General features: G+C 43.0%; 1 protein-coding gene across 1 annotated transcript in view; it reads right to left on the bottom strand.

The window, feature by feature from the left end:
• SLC38A1 (solute carrier family 38 member 1) overlaps positions 1 to 25,484 on the bottom strand; it is a 114,257-nt gene that overhangs the window by 67,325 nt on the left and 21,448 nt on the right. Inside the window, exons 3-4 of the mRNA XM_075857025.1 lie at positions 19,281 to 19,359; positions 18,000 to 18,115 (exon numbers count right to left, since the gene is read on the bottom strand). Coding sequence (XP_075713140.1) covers positions 18,000 to 18,115; positions 19,281 to 19,359 — 195 coding nt within the window. The remainder of the gene's footprint in view (positions 1 to 17,999; positions 18,116 to 19,280; positions 19,360 to 25,484) is intronic.

The raw sequence follows: 25,484 nt of genomic DNA, 5'->3' as shown, positions 1-25,484 counted from the left end.
CACCCTCGGCGGGGCAGGTATCCGGGAGTGCCGCTTGGCGTCCAGGGTTGCCATGGTGGTGTTTACATCACGTGGCACCTGTCATATGACGCGCGGCGCGTCCCGTGATGCGTGCGCCGCCCTGTGGGCGTGTGGAGCGCCGATTTTCACTCACCGCAGGTGAGCCTAACTCTGTCCCTTTACTATTTAAACCCCTAGACTTTTATTGTATGTAGCCTCCTGACGAAGCCGGTCACAGGGCGAAACGCGCGTCGAGGCGCTTATTCACCCATCCTCTTCATTGATCCTCCACGCTCCTCATCATGTCTCTGGGTATGTGCACAGGTTTTTTCAGCTCTTTGTAGCCTCCACAATATTATGCTATTTCAGCTAGTCATATTTCTCTTGGCTATTTGAGCCTTTATACTGTTTGTATATGTTTTCTAGTAATAACTTTTTACGTACTACTGATTTTACTGCATAGATTGTGCACGTATTATTACATGCACTATATATTGTGCAGGCTACGCATATTGACATACTTTACACGCTGCTCATCTAGCTGATTACATAGCACTATGTATGGGACTTACCTCCCCATACCCCCGGGTATACTTATTACTTACCTATAATTGAGCGTGTGTTGGGTCTCCAGTGGACGGTTGATTCTGTTGGTTCTGGTCTTTTTCATCTGACCCTGTTGTATATGTCTCCGTGTTTATTGTATCAGATCTCTTTTTCCATTATTTGTCATTTCTATTATATTTAATAAAGATTTTTTGTACTTTTATTATTTTTTGAGTACATTACTTGCTTTAGGGTTGTGTCCCATTTTTGGTTCGTTTTTAGGTCTATACATTTAAAGGGACCCCAGTACACGCCATTACTGGTGTGAGGTTTTGTTTAGGTTGTTTTAGGTTTAAGTCCTATGTCCGCCCCCATATGTTATGAGGTTTGTGGGTAACGCTTTTAAATATGTTGTATGGTGGTGCCTAACTGTTTTTCCCTTTCAGATTCGCCTCCGTGTTTGGTGTGGTTGATGGGTCATTCTTACGTGCACTGGGGGGCTTTGAGGGCAGACGTCCGCCCGGATGGTCGCCAGTTGCGCATTCCGCGACAGGATGCGGTTGTGCATTGGCTGGGATTTAGAGGTATGTCGTGGAGCAGGGTGTTGGCGGAATTCCAGACATATGCCCGGCTTGATAGGGTTCCGGAGATCTTAGTGTTGCACGTGGGTGGGAATGACTTAGGAGCCCGCCCCTTTCGTGAGTTGGTGCGGGATATCAAACACGATATGTTGTGTTTGTGGGTTTCTTATCCCAAGTTGGTGATAGTGTGGTCGGACATAGTCCCGAGGAAACATTGGCGGTTGGCTAGGTCAGTGGAGAGAGTCAATAAGGCTCGCATTAAAGTTAATCGGGCGGTGTCCCGTTTCGTAGCAAAAAACGGGGGCATTTGTGTGCGGCACAGGGATTTGGAGTCAGGAGTGGGGAACTTCTGGAGGAGTGATGGGGTTCATCTGATCGAGGTTGGCATTGATCTTTGGAGCTTGGCGATAGCAGAAGGAATAGAAAGGGCGGTGGTGGTGTGGCGGAACTCACAGGCTTAAGGTGGTCAAGGCCTGTTTCGCTGTGGCGGGGGGAGTCCTTGAGGCCAGTCAGTACAAAATGGTGGGGGGGTCGCATCGGGGGTATGCGTCCCCCAAAAAAGGTACATGGTTGAAGACTTCATCGGGTGTTATCCCTTTGAAGTGGTCTTCTGGTGGAAGGTATATCACTTGAAGGCTTCATCGGGTGTTATCCCTTTGAAGTGGACTTCTAGTGGTCGGTATATCACTTGAGGGCTTCATCGGGTGTTATCCCTTTGAAGTGGACTTCTAGTGGTTGGAGCCATCTGCTGAGGTGAACGGTGCTTCCGAGCTGGTTTACGGCTGGAGGTAATTGGTGGTTTGCAGATGGCTAACTCGGTGTGTTCTTAAAAAAAGGAATATCTGAAAGGGCTTCAAGGACTTCCTCTGCTCGGGTTAATGTTAACGTTAAAATTGTTATTTACGATTCTGACCCATGTTGGGTCATGTGAATTATTAGGAGGAATTCTCTGGTGGATTCCTAACTAGTTATCCGAATGTTTCGGATTTAAATTGTTTTTATAAAACTGTGAAATTAATAAACGGCTGCTGTGGCCATTTCACATCCAACCTCGGTGTCACGTGTCTTTCCTAAAGGTGGGGGTGGAGGGATAAGATGGGTAAGGGAAGGTTCATTAACACACGACTCTACTTAGGCAGGTCAAGAAGAGGCTGGACGCAGCCTGCAGGGCTTAAGGGGAAGCCTCCATGACCTCACTGGTAGGGAAAGGGTTAATAGGTAGGGGAGAGTTGGAGGGAGAGTTAGGAGGAGGTGGAGGAGGGACAAGGAGGAGTCAGGGGGCCGTTGCTGAGCTTCCCGCTGTTTGCGGCATTGAGCCGGAAGCAGCGGGAGGAGTAACACAGGGAGAGACAAGTTCCCACCCTCCCGCCCTTGGTTTGTTACCCCTGTGGGTCTTCATGTACGTCCGTTTATGAGTGTTGTCTTTGTTTTGTGTGCTTATTTAACATGTTTTTTCCTTTTTTCGGAGTAGGTTCTGTTGTCATGGCAGCTGGCGGGGGGAGTCCTTGAGGCCAGTCAGTACAAAATGGTGGGGGGGTCACATCGGGGGTATGCGTTCCCCAAAAAAGGTACATGGTTGAAGACTTCATCGGGTGTTATCCCTTTGAAGTGGTCTTCTGGTGGAAGGTATATCACTTGAAGGCTTCATCGGGTGTTATCCCTTTGAAGTGGACTTCTAGTGGTCGGTATATCACTTGAGGGCTTCATCGGGTGTTATCCCTTTGAAGTGGACTTCTAGTGGTTGGAGCCATCTGCTGAGGTGAACGGTGCTTCCGAGCTGGTTTACGGCTGGAGGTAATTGGTGGTTTGCAGATGGCTAACTCGGTGTGTTCTTAAAAAAAGGAATATCTGAAAGGGCTTCAAGGACTTCCTCTGCTCGGGTTAATGTTAACGTTAAAATTGTTATTTACGATTCTGACCCATGTTGGGTCATGTGAATTATTAGGAGGAATTCTCTGGTGGATTCCTAACTAGTTATCCGAATGATTCGGATTTAAATTGTTTTTATAAAACTGTGAAATTAATAAACGGCTGCTGTGGCCATTTCACATCCAACCTCGGTGTCACGTGTCTTTCCTAAAGGTGGGGGTGGAGGGATAAGATGGGTAAGGGAAGGTTCATTAACATACGACTCTACTTAGGCAGGTCATGTAGTTCTGGCATTCTATTAATGACTAAAAAAATCATGGTGAACAGTGCTCTAGATCCCACCCAAACAGGAGAGTGCTGTCTGTCATAGAATTGTACATACAAAAAGGTTAATAATTAAAACGGTAAGATGAATATCGTTTTTAAAGCAGAATGCCCATAAGGGTTGGTCTAATATTTGTTGTTGAACTTTTAATTGAGTCAGTCTGTACATAGAGACATCTAAACTAAGTGCATAATATTTAGAAAAGCAAGGTCATCTAAAAACTTTTCCCTTACCACTAAATATCTTAATAGACTTTATATTTTATAAATATTAAGTAGAAAAGCATCCATGTAAACCTACAAATGACATAAAGGGGAACAACATTAAACCGCCTTATGTTTCTAGCAATATTTTATAGAGTAGAAGAGTGCGGTCATAAAAGGAAACTAGTCAAAGGAAACACATTGTGAAACTGACAGTTTTTTTCTTTTTTTTTCAACACAGTTCTGGTAACTCATGTGGTCTTTATAAAATATAAATATCTACTGAAAATAGATTAGATGCTGGAAGATTATGTGCACCCTGGGCGAATTAGCTGCGGATTTTCCGCAACGAATTTCGATGCAGAAAAGTCGCAGCGTATTACAGTAGCAGCAAAATACATGACATGTGAACAAACTCATCCACACACAGCGGAAAAAATCATAAGAGAATACACTCGTGAAGTGACCTGCGGTGGGTTGTTTTTTTTTTGCAGCAAGCACATGGATTTCTGCAAGTTTCATTGAGATGAATTTAACTGATTTTCAGTTTTAGAGATTTCTGCAACAAAATCTGCTGTGTGTGACTGCACGCCACCACAAGCATTAAAGCATATTTGTGCAAGAAACGGATCTCATGTAGGAAGTTTGATTCAGATGCTTTAAACTATATTAAAAAATATTATTAGCAAATAAGATTTTAGACGAGCGACTAGATTATTAAATGTGATGGGAGGCCTCTCTTACAATAAGATGCTAGAAAAAATTGGATCTCTAGATACTTGTGATTATGTTAGTGATCGAAAGGCTGCTTACTCTCCGTTCACATCAGCGTCACCCTTCCGTTCATGGGTTCCGTTAGACCTTTCAATCGGAGGAACCCATGAACGGGAAGGCAAACCATAGCTTCCGTTTGCATTACCATTGATTTCAATGGTAATTATTCTGTTGCAAATGGTTTCCGTTTGTTTCCGTTCTGTAAGGTCTCTGTTTTTTCCGTGGAAATAATAACAATAGCCCCAAACTACGCAGAAAAAAAACCACCTCAATTTCACCCCCATTTAACATGGCTTCATATAGCCACATCAATGAAAAAATACAAAAAGTTATGACTGCTGAAAGGCAGAGAGGCAAAAATGAAAGAATTTAGCTGGTCATTAACCCCTTAATGACATGCCACATACATGTACATGTCAGCTGTTAAGGGGAAATATGGAGCAGGCTCACAGGCTGAGCTCGCTTCATACTTAGCGGATGATGGCTGTGTAATACAGCCGACACCTCACTGTAATAGGCAGAATCAAAGATCACTTTGATTCCGAACATTTAAACTCTTAAATGCCGTGGTCAATCGTGGTTGCGACATTTAAAACGTTTAAATCGGAGGCTACTCCCTGCGACATGCAGTCGTCCTCCTGTGTGGAGATCGTGGGGTGCTGATGGTCGTCATTGCAGCCTGGGAGTCTAATGAATGCCCCAACGTCTGCCATCTTTCTATGCCTCTGGCAGGGCTTCAATGGAGACCTTCAATCTAGCAATATACATCAATACAATAGTATTGCAGTATATCATGCAAACGATCCAATAATCGCTGGTTCAAGTCCCCTAGGGGGGCTAGTAAAAAACTGTTAAATTACGTGTTTTTTTAATGTTTAAAAAAGTACTAAAACTTCAAATAAACTCCCTTTTTCCATTTTTTCCCTAGAGCAATGTTAAAAAAGTAAAAGTCTGAACTATTACAATATAGCGTTATTTAATTCACCGCTCGGTGAATGCTGTAAAAAAAAAAACATGTAAAACACTCAAATTGCTTTTTTGTCACCGTTACGCTCTATAAAAAATGGAATAAAAAGTGATAAAAAGTAAATGTACCCCAAAATGATACCAATAAAAACTACAGCTCGTCTCGCAAAAAATAAGCCCTCACATCGCTCAATCGACGGAAAAATAGTTATGGCTGTCAGAATATAGAGACACCAAACAATTTTCTGTTTGTTAGCAAATTCTTTTTTTTATGACAGTGGTGAACATAAAAAAAACCATATAAATTACGTAATTGTATCAACTCGTAGAATAAGGTGAACTTGTAGTTTTTAACACCCTAATGGATGCATTAAAAACATATCCCCCCAAAAAATGGCGTAATCTCAGTTTTTTCCCCATTTCATTCCACACATATTTTTTTTTTTAGTATCCCAGTACATTATGCAGTACAATAAAAGGTATAATGAAAAACTACAACTTGTCCCGCATAAAACAAGGCTTCATTCAACTATGTCAACGAAAAGTTAAAAACCGAAGATGAAAAAACGAAGATTGGCTGTGTCCTTAAGGGATTAATATCTTATATCTTGCTATGCTAAGAGACCTAAAGTAAATGTGATTGTACATTATCTTTATTAAATCACTAGTTATCTTGTGAGAATTAGGGCCCATTCATACGAGCGTGAATAACGTTCGTGTGCTGCGCATATAACTCACGCACAGCACACTAACCCATTTCCAAACATGCGGAAGTTTTAACGCAGTGAGAGTCCACTGCGTGAAACTCACTGCATGTTCTATATTGGTGCGTTTTGCAATGGGTGCGTGAAAACCTTGCAGCACACATGGATGCACATCCATGTGCAGTGCGTTATTTGTGCATCAATTCGTATAAAAAAAAAAAAGATGTGCCTTGCGCGTGCGTAAAAGACGAATGCCACTCACAAAGCAAACTGATGCATAATGCAACACACGGACCAGATTCACGCATATTTTTCACGGGCGTGAATCTGATACGCTCGTGTGAATGTAGCCTAAAACTGAGAGCATATAATGATAATTCCATTCCAGTATCTTGTTTTATTGAATAAGATGATTTACACATTTCTATATCTTGATCTGCGAATTTAAACTTTTTTTTTTTGCTGGGGGGCTAGAACAGATCTAGAAATGTTCACAGACTTCACAGAACCCACATTGTTCAGAGCTTCCAGTCTTGAATATTCTACACCAGCTTCGGAATTACGATTGTAGTAAAAACCTGTATATGCCTTCTTATGAAATCACAGTCATACAAAAGGACAGCAGAGCCCCAAACAAGTCTATGAGTCCCATATTACTGCTCTGTATAACTCGGAAGTACAAAGTCATAATAAGCTTGTGTGCATGAGCCCTAAATCTAATGCAATATTCATTACTGACAAACTATTCTAGAGAAATATATTTTATCTAGCCGGTGATCTATAAATAATTACTTTAATAAAACCAAAAGGGAGCTCTTGACAATAAATGTATTGATTATCTATAGCCTAGATAATATGTTTACATAAAATTCTAAATGACTGTCAACATTTACAACGAACTATTCTATTTATAAATTATACAAAATAAATTTTCATGTCGGCTAAAAGTGTATTCCAATAACATAATTTTATTATGTCATAAGGATCACATTAGTGGGCATCCAGGAGCAAATAAGTCCCGACCTCTACTAATATAACCCTCGTGACATGTTTGACTGACTAAGGTTTTGTTCACATCTGCGTCGGGATTCCGTTCGTGGGTTCCGTCAGATCTTTCCGTCAGGGGAACCCATGAACGTAAACAGGGGCGTAACTAGGAAAGACTGGGCCCCATAGCAAACTTTTGACTGGGGCCCCCCTCCCGTGGGTGTCACACAACCCCCCCCCCTTGTAGATAGTGCCTTTTTTACAGCCCCCCCTGTAGATAACGCCATACAGCGCCCCCCTGTAGATAACGCCATACAGCCCCCCCTGTAGATAACGCCATACAGCCCCCCGTGTAGACTGTATGGCGTTATCTACAGGGGGGACTATGGCGTTATGTACAGAGGGGGACTGTATGGCGTTATCTACAGGGGGGACTGTGTGGCGTTATCTACAGGGGGGACTGTGTGGCGTTATCTACAGAGGGGGACTGTGTGGCGTTATCTACAGAGGGGGACTGTGTGGCGTTATCTACAGGGGGGACTGTGTGGCGTTATCTACAGAGGGGGACTGTATGGCGTTATCTACAGGGGGGACTGTGTGGCGTTATCTACAGGGGGGACTGTGTGGCGTTATCTACAGGGGGGACTGTATGGCATTATCTACAGAGGGGAACTGTATGGCGTTATCTGCAGGGGGGACTGTGTGGCGTTATCTACAGGGGGGACTGTGTGGCGTTATCTACAGGGGGGACTGTGTGGCGTTATCTACAGGGGGGGCTATGTGGCGTTATCTACAGAGGGGACTGTGTGGCGTTATCTACAGGGGACTGTATGGCGTTATCTACAGGGGGACTGTATGGCGTTATCTACAGGAGGGGTGTATGGCGCTAACACCATACTGCCCCCTCCTGTATAGAACGCCATACAGCCTCCCCTGTAGGGAACGCCATACAGCGCCCCCCCTGAACGGAACGCCATACAGCCCCCCCCTGCAGGGAACGCTGTACAGCGCCCCCCCTGCAGGGAACGCCATACAGCGCCCCCCCTGCAGGGAACACCATACAGCGTCACCCCCCCCAAAAAAAATGCGACCTATAGTGTGTCCTACAAATAACATGCATCCCCTATCCACAAGATATGGGATACATGTGTGATCGCTGGCAGCGATAGGGAGAACGGGGGACTGAAAGTCCCCTAATGTTCTCCATCACTAACCTCTAACTTCCGGCGTCTGTGTCGGCAGCTCAATAAAACTGAAAGGAGCGCTGGTCACGCATGCACACAAGCGCGACCGGCGCTCCATTCATTTCTACGGATAAACCGCGTAGAAGCCGACACAGACCCCGGAAGTCCGAGGTTTGTGATGGAGAACTTCAGGGGACTTTCAGTCCCCCGTTCTCCTTATCGCTGCCAGCGATCACACATGTATCCCCTATCCTGTGGATAGGGGATACATGTCTTTTGTTTAATGGCAGAGCGGGGAGAAACCTCCCTGCTCTGCCGTAGTGTTCAGTGGCGTCCCGCTGTAGCAGCCATAGCGGCAGCTAGCGGAGCCTGCGGCCATGGTGGGGGCTCGTGCCGGCGGGCGACACGGGCCCCCTCATGCCGCGGGCCCCGTAGCAGTCGCTACGGCGGCTACGGCGGTAGTTACGCCACTGAACGTAAACCAAACGAAAACCATACCTTCCGTTAGCATTACTATTGATTCCAATGGTAATGCTTCCGTTGCTAATTGTTTCCGTTTGTCTCCGTTCCGTAACATTTCCGTTATTTTGACGGAATCAATAGTGTAGTCGACTGTGCTATTGATTCCGTCCAAAAAAAAGGAAACCTTACAGAACGGAGACAAACGGAAACTATTTGCAACGGAAGTATTACCACTGAAAACAATGGTAATGCAAACGGAAGCTATAATTTCCGTTTGGCTTTCCGTTCACCAGCTCCTCCAACGGAAAGGTCGAACGGAATTGAAGAACGGAAGCCCAAAGCAGATGTAAACCCAGCCTTAAGTGATGTAATAATTTTGCACTGAAAACATATTTCATATATGCATTTTTCTACAAACTGACAGTGACATAATTTGCATTATTCAAATATGGAAATGGAGCTGGACAGCTTTTTAAAGAACCACAGCCTATTTTGTCCGTGTTTTTTCCTTAGCAGCTCTTTGTCTGTAGACAAAACTTCCCATTAGGGCATGCCCAGACGTGGCGGATTTCTTCCGCAACTGTCCGCATCAATGCTGCACAGAATCTGCGTTGCAGATTCTGTTTTGCGGATCTGCCCAAAATGGGCATTAAATTGATGCGGACTAGCTGTTGCGTATTGAGGTGAAAGTACTTCCCTTCTCTCTATCAGTCCAGGATAGAGAGAAGAGACAGCACTTTCCCTAGTGAAAGTAAAAGAATTTCATACTTACCGGCCATTGTCTTGGTGACGCGTCCCTCTTTCGGCATCCAGCCTGACCTCCCTGGATGACGCGGCAGTCCATGTGACCGCTGCAGCCTGTGATTGGCTGCAGCCGTGACTTAGACTCAAACGTCATCCTGGGAAGCCGGACTGGAGGAAGAAGCAGGAAGTTATCGATAAGTATGAACTTCTATTTTTTTTACAGGTTGCTGTATATTGTGATTGGTAGTCACTGTCCAGGGTGCAGAAACAGTTACTGCCGATCGCTTAACTCTTTCAGCACCCTGGACTATTTACTGACGTCGCCTAGCAACGCTCCCGTAATTATGGGTGCACACACGTAGTCACCCGTAATTATGGGTGCACACACGTAGTCACCCGTAATTATGGGTGCACACACGTAGTCACCCGTAATTACGGGAGCCCCATTGACTTCCTCAGTCTGGCTGTAGACCTAGAAATACACATAGGTCCAGCCAGAATGAAGAAATGTCATGTTAAAAAACCAATACGCTCCGCAACACATATAACATCTACATAACATCTGCGGACTTCATTGCGGAATTTTGAATCTCCATTGAAGTCAATGGAGAAATTCCGCAATGAGTCCGCAACCAGTCCACCACACGTCCGCAACCACCATTGTATGCTGCGGACACCAAATTCCGCACCGCAGCCTATGCTCCGCAGCGGAATTGTCCGCAACGTGCAAACGAACCCTACTAAAAAGCTGTGGAAGGCAATGGAGAAACGGGTCCGCTGCGGATTTCCACTGCGGAGTGTCCGCAGCGGAATTCCAGAGCAATTCCGCCACGTCTGGCCATGCCCTTACAGAGTAGATCACTGTAAGGTCACGTTCAGACATGGCAGAATTTTTCTGCAGCAAATGTTGGTGCAGATTCATGGCAATTATGCAACTAATCTGCAACAACATTTGCATATTTGACAGGTAATTCAGACGTTGCGGATATTACGGCGGACTTGCCAAATATTTACGTTTTTGCATTGCAAAGGCTGAAATCCACAGTGAAATTCCGCTGCTTCTCCGCAACAAAATGTGCATGCTGCGGAGGGAAAATTCTGCACTGCAGCCTAAATTCCGCAGTTATTTTCTGCAACATCTGAACTAAGTTTCCTAAAAATTTCTAGAAACAAATGTAAAAAAGGCTGCTGCAGATTTCTACTGCGGACTGTCCGCAGTGGAATTCAACAGCAATTCCGCCACATGTGAACATGCCCTTAGGGGGAAGCGTTGTCATACACAATGTCAAAGACCTCCATTTGGAAATGCACATTAACAGTCCTGGAATGTTAGCACATAGAAAACATGAATATGCTTGTGATTTCACAATAATGATTCAGGTTTCTGCACATTGTCATCAATTAAAAAAAAAAATACAAGTAAGGAAAAAATACAATACAAATGAACTTATAGATATATTTTTCTTTATAATGTTTTTTAAAATCTTATGATAATACATATTATGTCATAAGGACATAGGTGACAGTTAGTGAAGAAAACTCTTATAGATAGTACAACACACACAAGCACACAAACAAATATAGATATAGAAACAACACAAACATATATTATTGAAATCTAAATTCTGAAAATTGGCAGCTGAGACTAGAAATGTTGGTGGCGCATACCTATACATGGCACCAGCGCTTCTACTCAAAACAGCTGTCAACTGTGTCCTCAATTATTAAACATATAAACTATTATAAACAGTACTTAAAACTACTAGTAAACAGTGCAGCCAACTAATTATTCTTTAGGGAGTCTGTAAAAAATCTGTGATGATTAATTACAATGGGAAAGTCCATTCCTCTATAGCATCAAAACAACAAAAAAATCCACCTTTCTATATTAGCATTTTTTTCCATTCAAAGTGGAAGAACACTACACAACATCCCACCTAGGTCATAATGTGATTAAAAGCAAAACAAAAAAAGAGCATACTCTTTATCCAACACAACACCTGAGAGGAAAAAACACAATATGGCAAATTTATCAATAGTATCGTAAGATGTCTGAGTTTACAAGTAAATTTGGTGCAATTCACTAGACATATTAGACACTTTTCTGTTCCCTACACCACCTCATGGCAGGCATAAACACATTTATTTTGGACTACAAAATTTGTGCATGTTTTTGGTTTACTGCTCGTCTTAGCATCCTTTGTTTATACACTTTTCAAAACTGTCATAGTAGACATAAAAAATGTCTAAAAAAGCATAATAATTTTGGCATACGCCATTTACTGTACTTTGTGGCGCAATTTGCATAGTAAATCTTCCCTATTATGTGAATGGGAATTTATAAATTAATATTCCCTAACATTACCTATGTGCCCTCTGAAATAAAATACTGCAGTGATCAAACCAACCTAAAATCTTCATGTATGAATCCATCCTTAAAGTAGTTATGAAAATGGTGCAGCGTCAGTATTACCAATTAATGGGGAAAAATGTCAACGTCAATTTTTCAAACATTTTCTTGCGAAATGACGTCCTAACATTGCAGTGAAAAAGAAGAACTGATTGTTGCCCAATGGTGACCCTTTTAAATACACAATGTATTAAATATATGTCTGCTAAAATATGTTCATTTAAATGCTCCCCTAAGTCCTGAAGATGACGCGCGTCCTGCCCTTTTATTTCTATCATGTTGCTGGATGAAGATACACTGTTCTCAAACATCATCTGACTGCCTATCAGATTGCCAGAAAAGTTTGTGGTTCTGCCAACCTGATGGTCTAACAAGAAAACAGAGGACGTGTAAAGCACACTATGCTGAATGTTGCACCTGCCTCAGTAGCCCTAAGATAGATAACGTGGGATATGTAGCATAACTGACTTAGTTCGGAGCTGTACAGCCTCTGTGCAATGCCGTACAGGCTCTGACGCACTTCAGGTGTATGAATATATTTTACCCTAGAGCAGGGGTGGGCAAACTTTTTGACTCGCGGGCCACAATGGGTTCTAAAATTTGACAGAGGGGCCGGGCCAGGAGCATTTGGAGGGAGTGTTTGGGCCGGATATACTAAAGCATTACATGTAGTGTGTGCAAACCTCATAGCACAGTAAGAACACTACAACCCAATTTATTAACTGTCTTTCAAATGTGAAAAATAGCCCTTATCAGTTAATAAATTTGTCTCAAGGAATATGCAAGATATGGCATTTACATACTATTTCGCAGATACTGGGAGGAGGAAATGTAAATAGATTAAAATAACATACGCACTGTGATTTATCAAGAAAAAAGTTCTGTTGACTCTGTAAATTAGCTGCCAACCTCTGAGCAGTAGCCGCCCGTTCTTGTGTTGACTGCTTGCTAGCATAGTTTGCATGCTTCGTGGCAAAGTGACGGCTGATATTGTACTCTTTGAAAACCGAAGGGCTTAATGGTGACGTGAAACGAAGTGAAAATTAAAGTGAAATAAAGAGAAATACGCGCCACATTAACCCCTTAATGACCGGGCCATTTTGCACGTTAATGACCAAGGATTATTTTTTGTTTTTCCACGGTCGCATTCCAAGAGTCGTAACTCTTTTTTTATTCCGTCGACATAGCCGTATAAGGGCTTGTTTTTTGCGGGACGAGTTGTATTTTGTAATTGTACCATTTTTAGATGCTTATAACATATTGATTAACTTTTATTAACTTTATTTTAGGAGAGAATTGAAAATAAGCAGCTATTCCAGCATTAATTTTCACGTTATAAATTTACGCCGTTTACTATGCAGCGTAAATAACATGTTCACTTTATTCTATGGGTCGGCACGATTACAGGGATACCAAATGTGTAAAGGTTTTATATGTTTTTTCTACGTTTGCACAATAAAAACCCTTTTAGAAAAAAATTACTTGTTTTTGCATCGCCGCGTTCCAAGAGGCGTAATTTTTTTATTTTTCCGTCGATGTGGCCGTATGTGGGCTTGATTTTTGCGGGACAATGTGTAGTTTTCATTAGTACTATTTTGGGGTACATAGGACTTATAGATGAACTTTTATTTTATTTTTTATGGGGGGAATGGGAGAAAAGAGAGAATTTTGCCGTTGTTTTTTGCGTTTTCTTTGGACGCCGTTCATCCGGCGGTTTAATTAATGTGTTCATTTTATTGGTCAAGTTGTTACGATCGCGGGGATACCATATATGTGTATGTGTGATTTGTTTTGACCGTTTTATTAAATAAAACCACTTTTTGGGGCAAAAAAGTAGTTTTATTTGACTTTGACTGTAATTTTTTTTATTTTTTTTTTCACAAACTTTATTTAACGGTTTTACTTTGTTTTTTTTAGTCCCACCAGGGGACTTCACTATGCGATATGCCGATCGCATATATAATGCTTTGGTATACTTCGTATACCAAAGCATTATTGCCTGTCAGTGTAAAACTGACAGGCAACCTGTTAGGTCATGCCTCCGGCATCGCCTAACAGGCAGATGCTGAAGACAGACCTGGGGGTCTTTGTTAGACCCCCGGCTGTCATGGAAACCCGACGGCGACCCGCGATTTGTTTGCGGGGGCGCCGATCGGGAGACAGAGGGAGTTCCCCCCTCTGTCAAACACATTAAATGCCGCTGTCACTGTTGACAGCGGCATTTAATGGGTTAAACTGCCGGAATCGGCGCGTGCTTCGATTCCGGCAGTTGCAGCAGGAGCCAGGCTGTGTATAACAGCCGTGCTCCTGCCGCTGATCGCGTGGGTAAACTGTCAGTACCCACGCGATCAGAGGACGGATATATCCGTCCTCCTGCGCGAACTAGCAGCTGCTGAGGACGGATATATCTTGGACAAGTTCGGCGGGCCGGATTAAAAAGCCTAACGGGCCGTATGTGGCCCGCGGGCCGTAGTTTGCCCATGTCTGGGGTAGAGGGTTCATAAACAAAAGGATATTTGGTGTCTCCGCTTTCAGCAGTCTGTAAGGTGCACATTCAGCAAATCCTTCTATATAATTTAAATTCCAATTTATAATGCCCTTTCCCAGGTAGGCTAGTAGCACAAAGTAGAGACCTGCATTGGAATATTTTATCTGATCGATCTTATTCAGTTTATATTTGCAACTCAAGATCACCCATACACCAAACTCTGTAGCATTCACTGATGTATACCTTCATTTAAATGTGATACGCAAATTGTATACCTACAACCAGAATTTAAACATGTGTCTACTATTTGGATAATAAAGGGGTTGTCCGACAGTTTAAGATATTAAATGGGCTGTGTTATAAAATAATAAAATAAACAATTCTCACTTGTTAAATCCTGTGCCACTCCAGCACCCATGCAGTCCACGCGACTGTTGCAGCCAATCATTGACCTCAACAGTGACGAGACACACATGCTAGCATCAGTGGCGGATTAAGAAAACCATGGGCCCTGGGCTGTTACCCAAACTTGGGCCCCCCTTCTCCACTGCCATCCTGCCGCGCCGTAACTATTGCTAACATTACCTTTTTGCACAAGCATTAACAAATGGATGTTACGATTCCCCTTTCACAGGGCTGTGTCCCTACATACTGACAGTATCACACTGTGCAGGGACACATCCTCCTGACAAGGGGAATGGTAACACCAATTTTTCTATCAGTCCTGGACTGCACAAAGATGTTATGTGGAATACAAGGATTTCCTATAATAAACATGTCAGGAGAGGGGACAGATTCTCTACAAATCCAATGACTCACAGGTGACGACGTCTCAGATGCTAGTAGTTTTTTTTCCTCTTTTCTTCTCCATCCGGTCCAGAGATCATGACGACTTCTCCTGGCCATGACCCATTTCTGCAGCCCTTAAATATAATATTACCATGCACTGCGCTCCTGAATATAATTGTGTCACACACTGTAAAGTAAAGCACCACATATGCAGTGCCCCCTGTAGATAGCGCCAACTCCCCATGTAGACAGCGCCACACACACACCCCCTGTAGATAGCACCACACACCCCCCTGTAGATAGCGCCACACACACACGCCCCCTGTAGATAGCGCCACACACCTGTAGATAGCGCCACACACACAGCCCCCTGTAGAGAGCGTCACACACACACAACCCCCTTTAGAGAGCGTCACACAGCCCCTTATAGATAGCATCACACAGCACTCCCCCCTTGTATATAGTGCCACACAGCGATTCCTTCCTTATATATAGTGCCACACAGCGCTCCCCCCCTTGTATATAGTGCAACACAGCGTCGCTACACTGCAGCCCTGGGATGACATTTTATCCCATATGACTGCTGCAGTCTGAGATTGGCTGCAACGTCATCCAAGGAGGCTGGCCTGGACCAAGAAACTGAATTCTGGGCAAGTATAAGATTTTTATTTTTTCAAAATTGCGTTTTTACATAACATCTGCTATTTGAGCAGCGTTTACGCAAATACAATTGACATGCTGCGGAATAAAAAAATGCACCGCAGGTCAATTTCGGAGATTTTTTTCCCCACTTATCATTTACGCAGCGTGTGGATGAGAATTGTTCACATCTAATCTACTCTGCTGCTACTGTATTAGGGCTTGTCCACACAACGGAATTGCTGTGTATTTTCCGCCCGGAAAATATGCAGAACACAGTAGTGGCAAAGTGACTGAGATTTACCAAATCTCATCCAGACGCTGCGTAAAATTTCCGACCAGACATTTTGTCCTGCGGTGCGTATTTCTCGTACTGCAGCATGTCAATTCCTGCTGCGGAAACTGGACTGAATTGCTGCGTTTTTTCAAAGGAGATGTTACCGTCTCCCAATATTGAGAAAAACGCAGCAAAATACGCACCATTTTCTGCAGAAAAAATGCAGGAAATGGTGCTTTTTTTCTGCAGCGGAATTTCTGCTAGTTTCTGCGGAATTGCTGCAGAAATATATATATATATATATATATATATATATATATATATATATATATATATATATATATATATACACACATTTGTGTATATATATATATATATATATATATATATATATATATATATATATCCCAGAAATAAATCCAGCAGCCCTCCGATAATCAAGGTGAAAAAAAGTGGTTTATTGTGCAACGTTTCCGTCCCACCTTGGGACCTTTTTGCTTGAAAAAGGTCCCAAGGTGGGACGGAAACGTTGCACTTGCCATGTTGGCACAATAAACCACTTTTTTTCACCTTGATTATCGGAGTGCTGCTGGATTTATTTCTGGGATATCTACATGGTCTTTGGATCAGGACTATCAGCTGGCACCCTTTCATTGCTGAACTACTTTTGCTTGGAAACCGAGTGCTGCTGTCTCTCTCTGCTGGTATGTATATATATATATATATATATATACACACACACACATACATACACACACTATATACACACACACACACACACACACACACACACATCACAGGACACACATGAGTATGCACATTATACACATATAAAGTACACATTGTAAACACACATAAGTATGCACATTATACACATATAAAGTACACATTGTAAACACACGAGTATGCACATTATACACATATAAAGTACACATTGTAAACACACATGCACTTACCTTTTATGTAGGATATTTGTGAAGGGCGTTCAGCAGGTTGATGTAGTGGGAGTCTTCACACAGCGTTTCTCCTGCTCACAGCCCGACACAGAGCCCGCAGACAGTCTCCCCTCCCCATGTCCCGACTGCTAGCAGCAGGAGGAGAGATATGTAGATCAGGGAAGGGGGCTGGAGGGGGAGTTTCAGCACAGAGCACGGTGCTAAGTAGGACAGAAGCTCACCTTGCCTCATGACAGGTGCGGTCCTGGCACCGGAGCTCCCTCCGGTGCTAGCGACGCCACCGGGCATGAGGGGATTCGGGCGGCCGTGCGCCCCCGGGGAGCCTTGGACCCCGGGCGGCCGCCCGATCCACCCTAATGATGATCCGCCACTGGCTAGCATCACTGCTGATTTCAGTGATTGGCTGCAGCGTTCACGTGGATGTACGGCAAGTCATTGCTGCAGAAAAAGTAAACAAAAAACGGTGGGAACCACCTGAGCATTGGCACTGGAGCAGCAGGGGATTTAACAGTTGAAAATTGCTTCTTTTTTTAGTTTAGAACATATGTAGGAGTCTATTTTATTTTTTAAAGTATCAGACAATCCCTTTAATCTATTTTTGCAATTTGCTAGTGAGAAACTGACTTTATTCTCTCTTTTTGTACCAGCAATGCCGGAATCAGAACTTTTTTGTTAAAACTTTTTTGTAATTTTCTCCCCAACACCCGCGCTTCAGGTCTCATACGTATTGGCTAAATTAGTGATGGAGAGCCAAAAGCTTCAGAAAAGTCTGAAACATTCTAAAATGCACAAAAATGGGGTATATGCATATGATGCTGACATACTGTAGTCTTACCACATTATGGGTCAGTCAAGGGAGAGACCACAGTTTCTTGTCAAATACTGTATCTACAAAAAACATAGGAGTTCCTTAAAAAACTATTTAGGTAATGGAGGACCCCGTGCCAAAATAAGAGAATTTGGAAGGCCATTTTGCCACCGGCATAAAAAGGAGTAGCAAACGTTAATACAAAAACAAATAAACTATCACTAGTGTTTATCTTATATAATGAAACATTTTGTGTATTATAACAACTTTTAGATATGGATACTTACACGAACAAGACAATTCCTGTGTTTGCCAAAGCAAAAGCCAAGCCAAGAATTCCGCTCCCCATAATAGCATTGCTCAAGTTAAAGACAGACATTCCTATGGATGTTGCGCCTGGACTCTGTAGAAAGTAAAAATGTTCCTAGAATTACATTCAAAATAATAGCAGTATAAAGATAATTGTAAATGTCATTACATTCTTAGATACACCTCTGAGGAATATACATGCCAAATATACTGAAAATCCTGTTGGGCACCATAGTGCAGACTCAGCTGCCTCATTATAGAGTGGGTTTCCCCCCAGCATGCTTTACACAAAGCCCCATTGAATGCAAACTTCCGCCTGGGTAAAGCCCCTGACGTCACTGTCCATATATGGACAGTGATATCAGGGGCTTTCAACGATGGAGTTCCCGGCTAGAGCATCACTGGGGACTCCTGTCTTGGGAAAGCCCATATATGGACAGTGACGTTAGGGACTTTGTAATGCGAGAATCCTCAGCCAGAGTGTCGGAAACGCTCTGGCTGGGGATTCTGATACTAGCGGAACCACTGATGTCACTGTCCATATATGGATGGTGACGTTAGGGGATTTGTTATGCGAGAATCCTCAGCCAGAGTGATGTCAGGGGCTTTCAACTACAGAGTACCCGGTAGCGCTCTGGCCGGGGACTCCGGGACTGGAAAAGCCCCGACGTTACAGTCCATATATGGACAGTGACGTTAGGGCTACCCCAGGGCCGTCAAGGGCTACCCGGGGCCGGAATCCCTGAGCTGAGCGCTACATGATGCTCTTCCTGGGGATACCGGCCCTGGTAAAGCTGTACCCATATAGTGGCATCCCACACACATGGTCTTCTTTGTAGAAAAAACGGATACCGTGCAGTATACTTTTTTTGCGGGATTCTTCAGGATGGAATAGCATAGTATACTATGTTATTCCATCCGCCAAAAAAAGTTAGGCCAAAAGAACACTCTTTTGGACTATGTCGGGCTAATGAAGTCCTTTAGACACGTTTATGTATACGTAGGGAGCTTTCCCAACACGCATGCTAAACGTAGTGAAAAAACATGACATGTGAACCGGCCCTAAGATGAAACTAATGGAGACTTTGATAGTCTATATCTACAGTATATATCTTTTGTATAATAACAATTATCAACATTAATTTTTTCCTTTCTATTGTATTATATGAATATCACTTCTCATGAGGATATCAAAATTCAGAAGTTGTATCATGAATAGGAGCATCTACTATATGTTATAAAAGAACAAGGACACTTACATAATCATCGCAGGATTTCTTCTTTTCCAGGTGACTGTTAGTAAGACTTCTTCTGCTTTCACGATCAGCAATAAATTTACTGTAGAGAAATAGAAAGACATTGACTCCTCATTCCTTATAACATATCATTTATAGTGTGCTGAAGAACTGCATTACAGCAGGAATGCATCTAGTAAAACTCCACACCTTCTGTAGGTCCTTACATATGGAATGGATTATTATTATCATTATTTATATAGGACTAATACATTCTTAGTACTGTATAGAGGATGTATCATCCACATTGACAGCGCCTCACTGAAGCTTACAATCTAAAGTCTTCACACACTGCATCAGTCACACACAGATGCACAACCAAATACATTTTGATAATTGAAAGCAAATGGGAATAGTGTCTGGAAATTGATGGAAGTTTACTGTTGCTGAGTATGACGAGGTACATCCATTCTATTTATTAAAAGGGTACTCTGCATTACATAGGATACTATAAGGCCAGGATCACACACGCAGATTTGGTGTAGTTTTTGGTTACATTTTTTTAGCCAGAGGAGTGGACACAAAAGAAAGGATATGTATCAGTATTTTCTTTATACTTTTCCTTCCTTTTGGATCCACTTCTGGCTTTGGCTAAAAAAAACTGCAACAAAACTGCGTGTCTTATCCTGGCCTACAAATGTCTTCACATGTGACATATTTTTTGCAGAAATTTATGTAAATTATGCTGAACACTAAATGTGCTTTTACTCTGTAATATACCTGCATTGAGAAATTGGTCCCAAGGCTGAGATTGTGCAGATGTTTGGATGTGCTATGTGTGCACCATAAAGTCATAGAGAATATATAGATATGTAAACAAAGTGACATCATATAGCCATGGTCTATGAGATATCTGAATGAGATGAATTGGTGTATGAAACAGTGAGAGCACTTACTGCATGTCGCAACATCGCATCCTCTCATAGTCTTTAACCCCTTTCCCGACCACCCAGTGTCTTTCGACGGCAGGTGGTATGGGTCCCCAGTCTACAGCGATGCCTTTTAGTGTCATTGTAGAAGAGGCTGATAAGCGTTTATCCTCTAAGCAGGAGCTGTAACTTATAGCTCCTGTACTTAGAGAACCCTTTTGAGTACAGCTGGGATAGGAAAACATTCCCCCAGCTGTTTAACCCCTAGATTGCTGCAATCGGAGACCGGGGTATCCCTCTGCAGTCTGCCCTGGCATCCTAGAAAGGACCCAAGGGCTGTCTGATCAGTAAGGCCCCATGCACACGACCGTATTTTTTCCCTCCCGTAAATACTGGCCGTAAACACGGGTCCGTTGTCACACATTTTTAACCCGTATTTACGGACCCGTGCTCGTAAATACGGGTCCGTTGTCATCTGTATTCCACCTGTATTTATGGACCTGTAAAAAAGGGGGGCTGGAAATGATGTCACAATCATGTCCAAACCACTTAAAAGGGTCACATGATCGCTCAGACGCCAGACGCTCAGACGCCATTTTCTCTGCTTCTCTTTATTCAAAAATTTAAATCCCCTGATGTCGCCTAGCAATGCTCCCGTAATTACGGGTGCACAAACGTAGCCACCCGTAATTACGGGAGCCCCATAGACTTCTATGGGCCTGAAATATGACATGTTCTATATTTTTCAACAGCCCGGGCACCTTCCCGTACGCAAATGGGAATGTACCCGTGGCCAACAGAAGTCTATGGGCCCGTAATTACGGGCCGTAATTACGGGCGTTTTTACGGTCGTAAGCCTCCTATTAGGGTACACTATGTGTCACCTAACTGCAGTTATTTTTTTCCTCCTAATCCCCCCATGAAAAATAAAATAAAAGTTAATCAATAAGTCCCATGTATCCAAAAATAGTACAAATGAAAACTACGCCTTTCCCCGCAAAAATCAAGCCCACATACGGCCACATCGACGGAAAAATAAGAAAGTTACGGCTCTTGGAATGCGACGATGCAAAAACTAGTAAAAATTTGTAAGGTTTTTTTATTGTGCAAACATAGGAAAACATATAAAACCTTTATGGAATTGTTATCCCCGTAATCATGCCGACTTATAGAATAAAGGTAACATGTTATTTACGCTGCATAGTAAATGGCGTAAATTTATAACGTGAAAATCAATACTGGAATAGCTGCTTATTTTCAATTCTCCCCTAAAAGGTAATTGATATATTATATGCATCCAAAAATTATGCACTTTAAAAATACAAAAAAACAGCCCTTATACGGCTATGTCGACAGAATAAAAAAAAAGTTACGACTCTTGGAATGCGACCGTGAAAAAACAAAAAATAATCCGTGGTCATTAACGCACAAAAAGACCTGGTCATTAAGGGGATAATCTATGGCATTGCTTTGCTCACGTGTTGCTCTGAGCTCTGTGGTCATACAGCAAAAATAAATTTTTCAATATATGTTGCCCAAGCAGTATGTGACAATATTCTATGGAAAACAATGACTGGTAACAGAGGTGACTGTCAAATACAGTAGTTCCTATATGAAAATAAATGATTATATTGGGGAGAAACACCCACAATTATATTTTACAGTCAAAATGCTAGAGACTTATCAGTATGTCTCCTACTTTATAGTTATTTGGTTTGTTTACTATGCACTGTGTGAACACAGTTGAAACCCGGAACTGATAAATCCTGCACAGCAGGATAACCAGGATCAGATAGGGAAATCTTCTTACCTAATGACCAGCATAAGGCTGGGTTCACACGTGGCGGAATTTCACTTAAATTCCGCTGCGGACACTCCGCAGCGTTAATCCGCAGCGGAGCCGTTTGTCCATTGACTTACACTTTAATTTAGCAGTGTTCGTTTAGACGAGGCGTAAAATTCCGCTGCGGAGCATAGGCTGCGGAGCGGAATTTGGTGTCCGCAGCATGCTCTGTCTGTTGCGGAGCAGTGGCGGACTCATGGCGGAATTTCTCCATTGACTTCAATGGAGATTCTAAATTCCGCAATGAAGTCCGCAGCTGTCATGCACATGTTATGTGTGCTGCGGATACGTCTTGCTTTTTTGCCATGACATTTCTTCATTCTGGCTGGACCTATGTATTTCTAGGTCTACAGCCAGACTGAGGAAGTCAATGGGGCTCCCGTAATGACGGGAGCGTTGCTAGGAGACGTCTGTAAATAGTCACTGTCCAGGGTGCTGAAAGAGTTAAGCGATCGGCAGTAACTGTTTCTGCACCCGGGACAGTGACTACCGATCCCAATATCCAGCAACCTGTCAAAAAATATAAGTTCATACTTACCGAGAACTCCCTGCTTCTGTCTCCAGTCCGGCCTCCCAGGATGACGTTTCAGTCTAAGTGACGGCTGCAGCCAATCACAGGCCAAGCACAGGCTGCAGCAGTCACATGGACTGCCGCGTCATCCAGGGAGGTCGGGCTGGATGCCGAAAGAGGGACGCGTCACCAAGACAACGGCCGGTAAGTATGAAATTCGTTTACTTTCACTAGGGAAAGTGCTGTCCCTTCTCTCTATCCTGCACTGAATAGGGAGAAGGGAAGCACTTTTCCCGCAGCCCGCAGCAGCTAGTCCGCATCAATTTACTGCACATTTTGTGCAGATCCGCAGCAGAATCTGCAACGCAGATTCTGTGCGGCATTGATGCGGACAGTTGCGGAGGAAATCCGCCACGTGTGGTCATGCCCTAAGAAGCCAACCATTGAGTAACCTTCTGCTTGTCATGAGACTATAGTATATTTACAAAAGGAAGAATTTGATCCAGCGCTGCAATGGTGTGATTTAAAAAGGAACGTATTCCCAATTTTATTGGTATCCAGAAAACTTGTTTAAAAATTCGGTAACAGGCTTGGCGTCAAGGCAGTATTAGGTAGGTGTATTGAGCCTACGCGTTTCGAGCACGGCTGGTGCTCTTAATCATGGCATTCATTCACTCCTATAGTATATTTACTCAGATATCACAAAGAGGGCCTAGGTTGCGTACGGTACTGTATATTTTATTTATGCCTCTGTCAATGTTTCCGGCACACACACAAGTCTTACATTCACTTGTATAACTGTTGTTACTGTAGACAAGTAAGGCTTCGTTCACATCTGCGCTAGGGCTCCGTTCTGACGTTCCGTCTGAGCTTTCTGTCGGAACGGAGCCCTGACAGACACAAACGGAAACCGTAGGTTTCCATCCACATTGATACGGTATTCATTCGGTCAAAACGACGGCACCCTTGCACAACTGAGACAAACGGAAACCATTGGCACCGGATCCGTCACCATTGAAAACAATGGTGATGGAAACGGAAATCTACGGTTTCCGATTGTGTCAGTCAGGGCTCCGTTCCGACGGAAAGCTCAGATGGAACGTTGGAATGGAGCCCTAATGGATATGTGAACGAAGCCTAATTCATTTACTATTGAAATGTTTGGTCCGCAGGAATGATCATTTTTTTTTACTTTAACAACATTGTCTCTGTGAGCACAGACCTAGTAAAGCCTTGAGTAATTTGTTAGTTTCTAAAATCAGCACATATGGCCTGAAAGGGAAAATCCCAAGAGTGCCATTATGACAGGTGTCTAAGAAAGTAGTTTTGGTGGAGACAACCTTCAGCTTTAGAACAGCTACAATGTGAAGATGCTATTGTAATAAGGAGCTAGGGGATTTTTTGTCTGTGTACAATGACTAAATTCCTGTAGGGCGTTAAAGAGTAAAGGCCCTTTTAAACCGGCCAACATCGTTGATCAGTGCTCGTTTGCTCCTGTCACACGGAGCTATGGATGGGGACGAGCGGTCGTTACTCCGATCACTCGTCCCCATACGTTATTATCATGTCGGCAGCGCGTCTCCCTGTTTACACAGGGGGATGTGCTGCCGACAATGATAATATTTTACTTTTTTTACTGGTTCCCGACCACTGGCTGTATTTTTACGGCCTGTGGTCAGGGTCCTTAAAACCCGAGCCATAGACTTTTTACGGCTCGGGTTTTAACTTGCTGCCCGCGTGATCGGGTAGCTGAATGTCCGGTCTCTGGCTGTCAGTGACTGCCGGGGACCCTGAGGAGAGGATAAAAGCAGCTCTCGCTGCTTCTGTCTTCTCCGATGTCTTTTTACACAGCGCTCAATGAGCGCTGTGCATAGGAATAGAGACAGCAGCAGCGGCGCTGTCTCTATTCCTCCCGGTGATCATGTGACTGTTCAAATGATTGCCGGGTACCGTTACTGACAGACTGCTGCTGGGTCTTACTAGACCCAGCACAGCCCAGTAAGTGACAATCGTCACTATGAGAGGGCTGATTTCCCCTGTAACTGGGGCTGCTGTGCAGCCCCAGTTACAGTGGAAAAACATGGTGTAAAAGAAAGAAAAAATATATATAAAGTTCCCCAAAGGTCTTTTTTGACCTTTGAGGGACAGACCATAGTAATAAAAAAATAGTAAAGTAAAGTGCAAAAAAAAAATTAATAATAAATACACATAAAATACCCACCCCAAAAAAACGTTCCCCCCGCCAATCATTGTTGTAACGCTAGCGCTGACCCAATTACCCTAATATAGACATGTAATATATTAAAATTTACGGTAAACAATGACGATTACAAATAAAAGGTCTATTTTAGGGTAAAAAAAATAGCTGAAACGTAAAAAAGCTTATTTTTTTACTATTATTTTCAAACTTTATGAATAAAAATTCTAAAATAGCAAAAAAGGTGTGTATAAAAATGATAAAAAAAGAAACCTGCATTGTCTACGGAAAAAACGTCGCAAAAATCACGTCGTTAGCCCAACAAATAAAAAAGTTATAGCCATTTAACTAACACATGCTAAAAATGGATAAACGGTGTCTGGTCCTGAAGGCTCAAAATAGCCCGGTCCTGAACTGGTTAAAACGATACAATCAGCAGACGATCGAGTGTTTGCTCGTTCATCTGCTGATCGCTGTCCTGTTTACACAGGGCAATTATCGGCAACGAGCTTTATATGAACGCTCGTCTGCCCGATAATCGCACAGTGTAAAACCCCCTTATGGACTCATTCAGACGTAAAACTCGTCCGTGTGCTGTGCATGGATATCACGCACAGCACATGGACCCATTGATTTCAATGGGGCCGTTCACACATGCAGGAGTTTTCACGCAGCGAGAGTCCTCTGCGTGAAACCCACTGCATGTCCTATATTGGTGTGTTTTCGCGCACCTACGCGCCCATTGAAG

The sequence above is a fragment of the Rhinoderma darwinii genome, chromosome 3 (assembly GCF_050947455.1).
Source record: "Rhinoderma darwinii isolate aRhiDar2 chromosome 3, aRhiDar2.hap1, whole genome shotgun sequence".
Lineage (NCBI taxonomy): Eukaryota > Metazoa > Chordata > Amphibia > Anura > Rhinodermatidae > Rhinoderma > Rhinoderma darwinii.
Note: the sequence above shows the minus strand (reverse complement) of the source record. Positions and strands in the feature narration are given on the sequence as shown.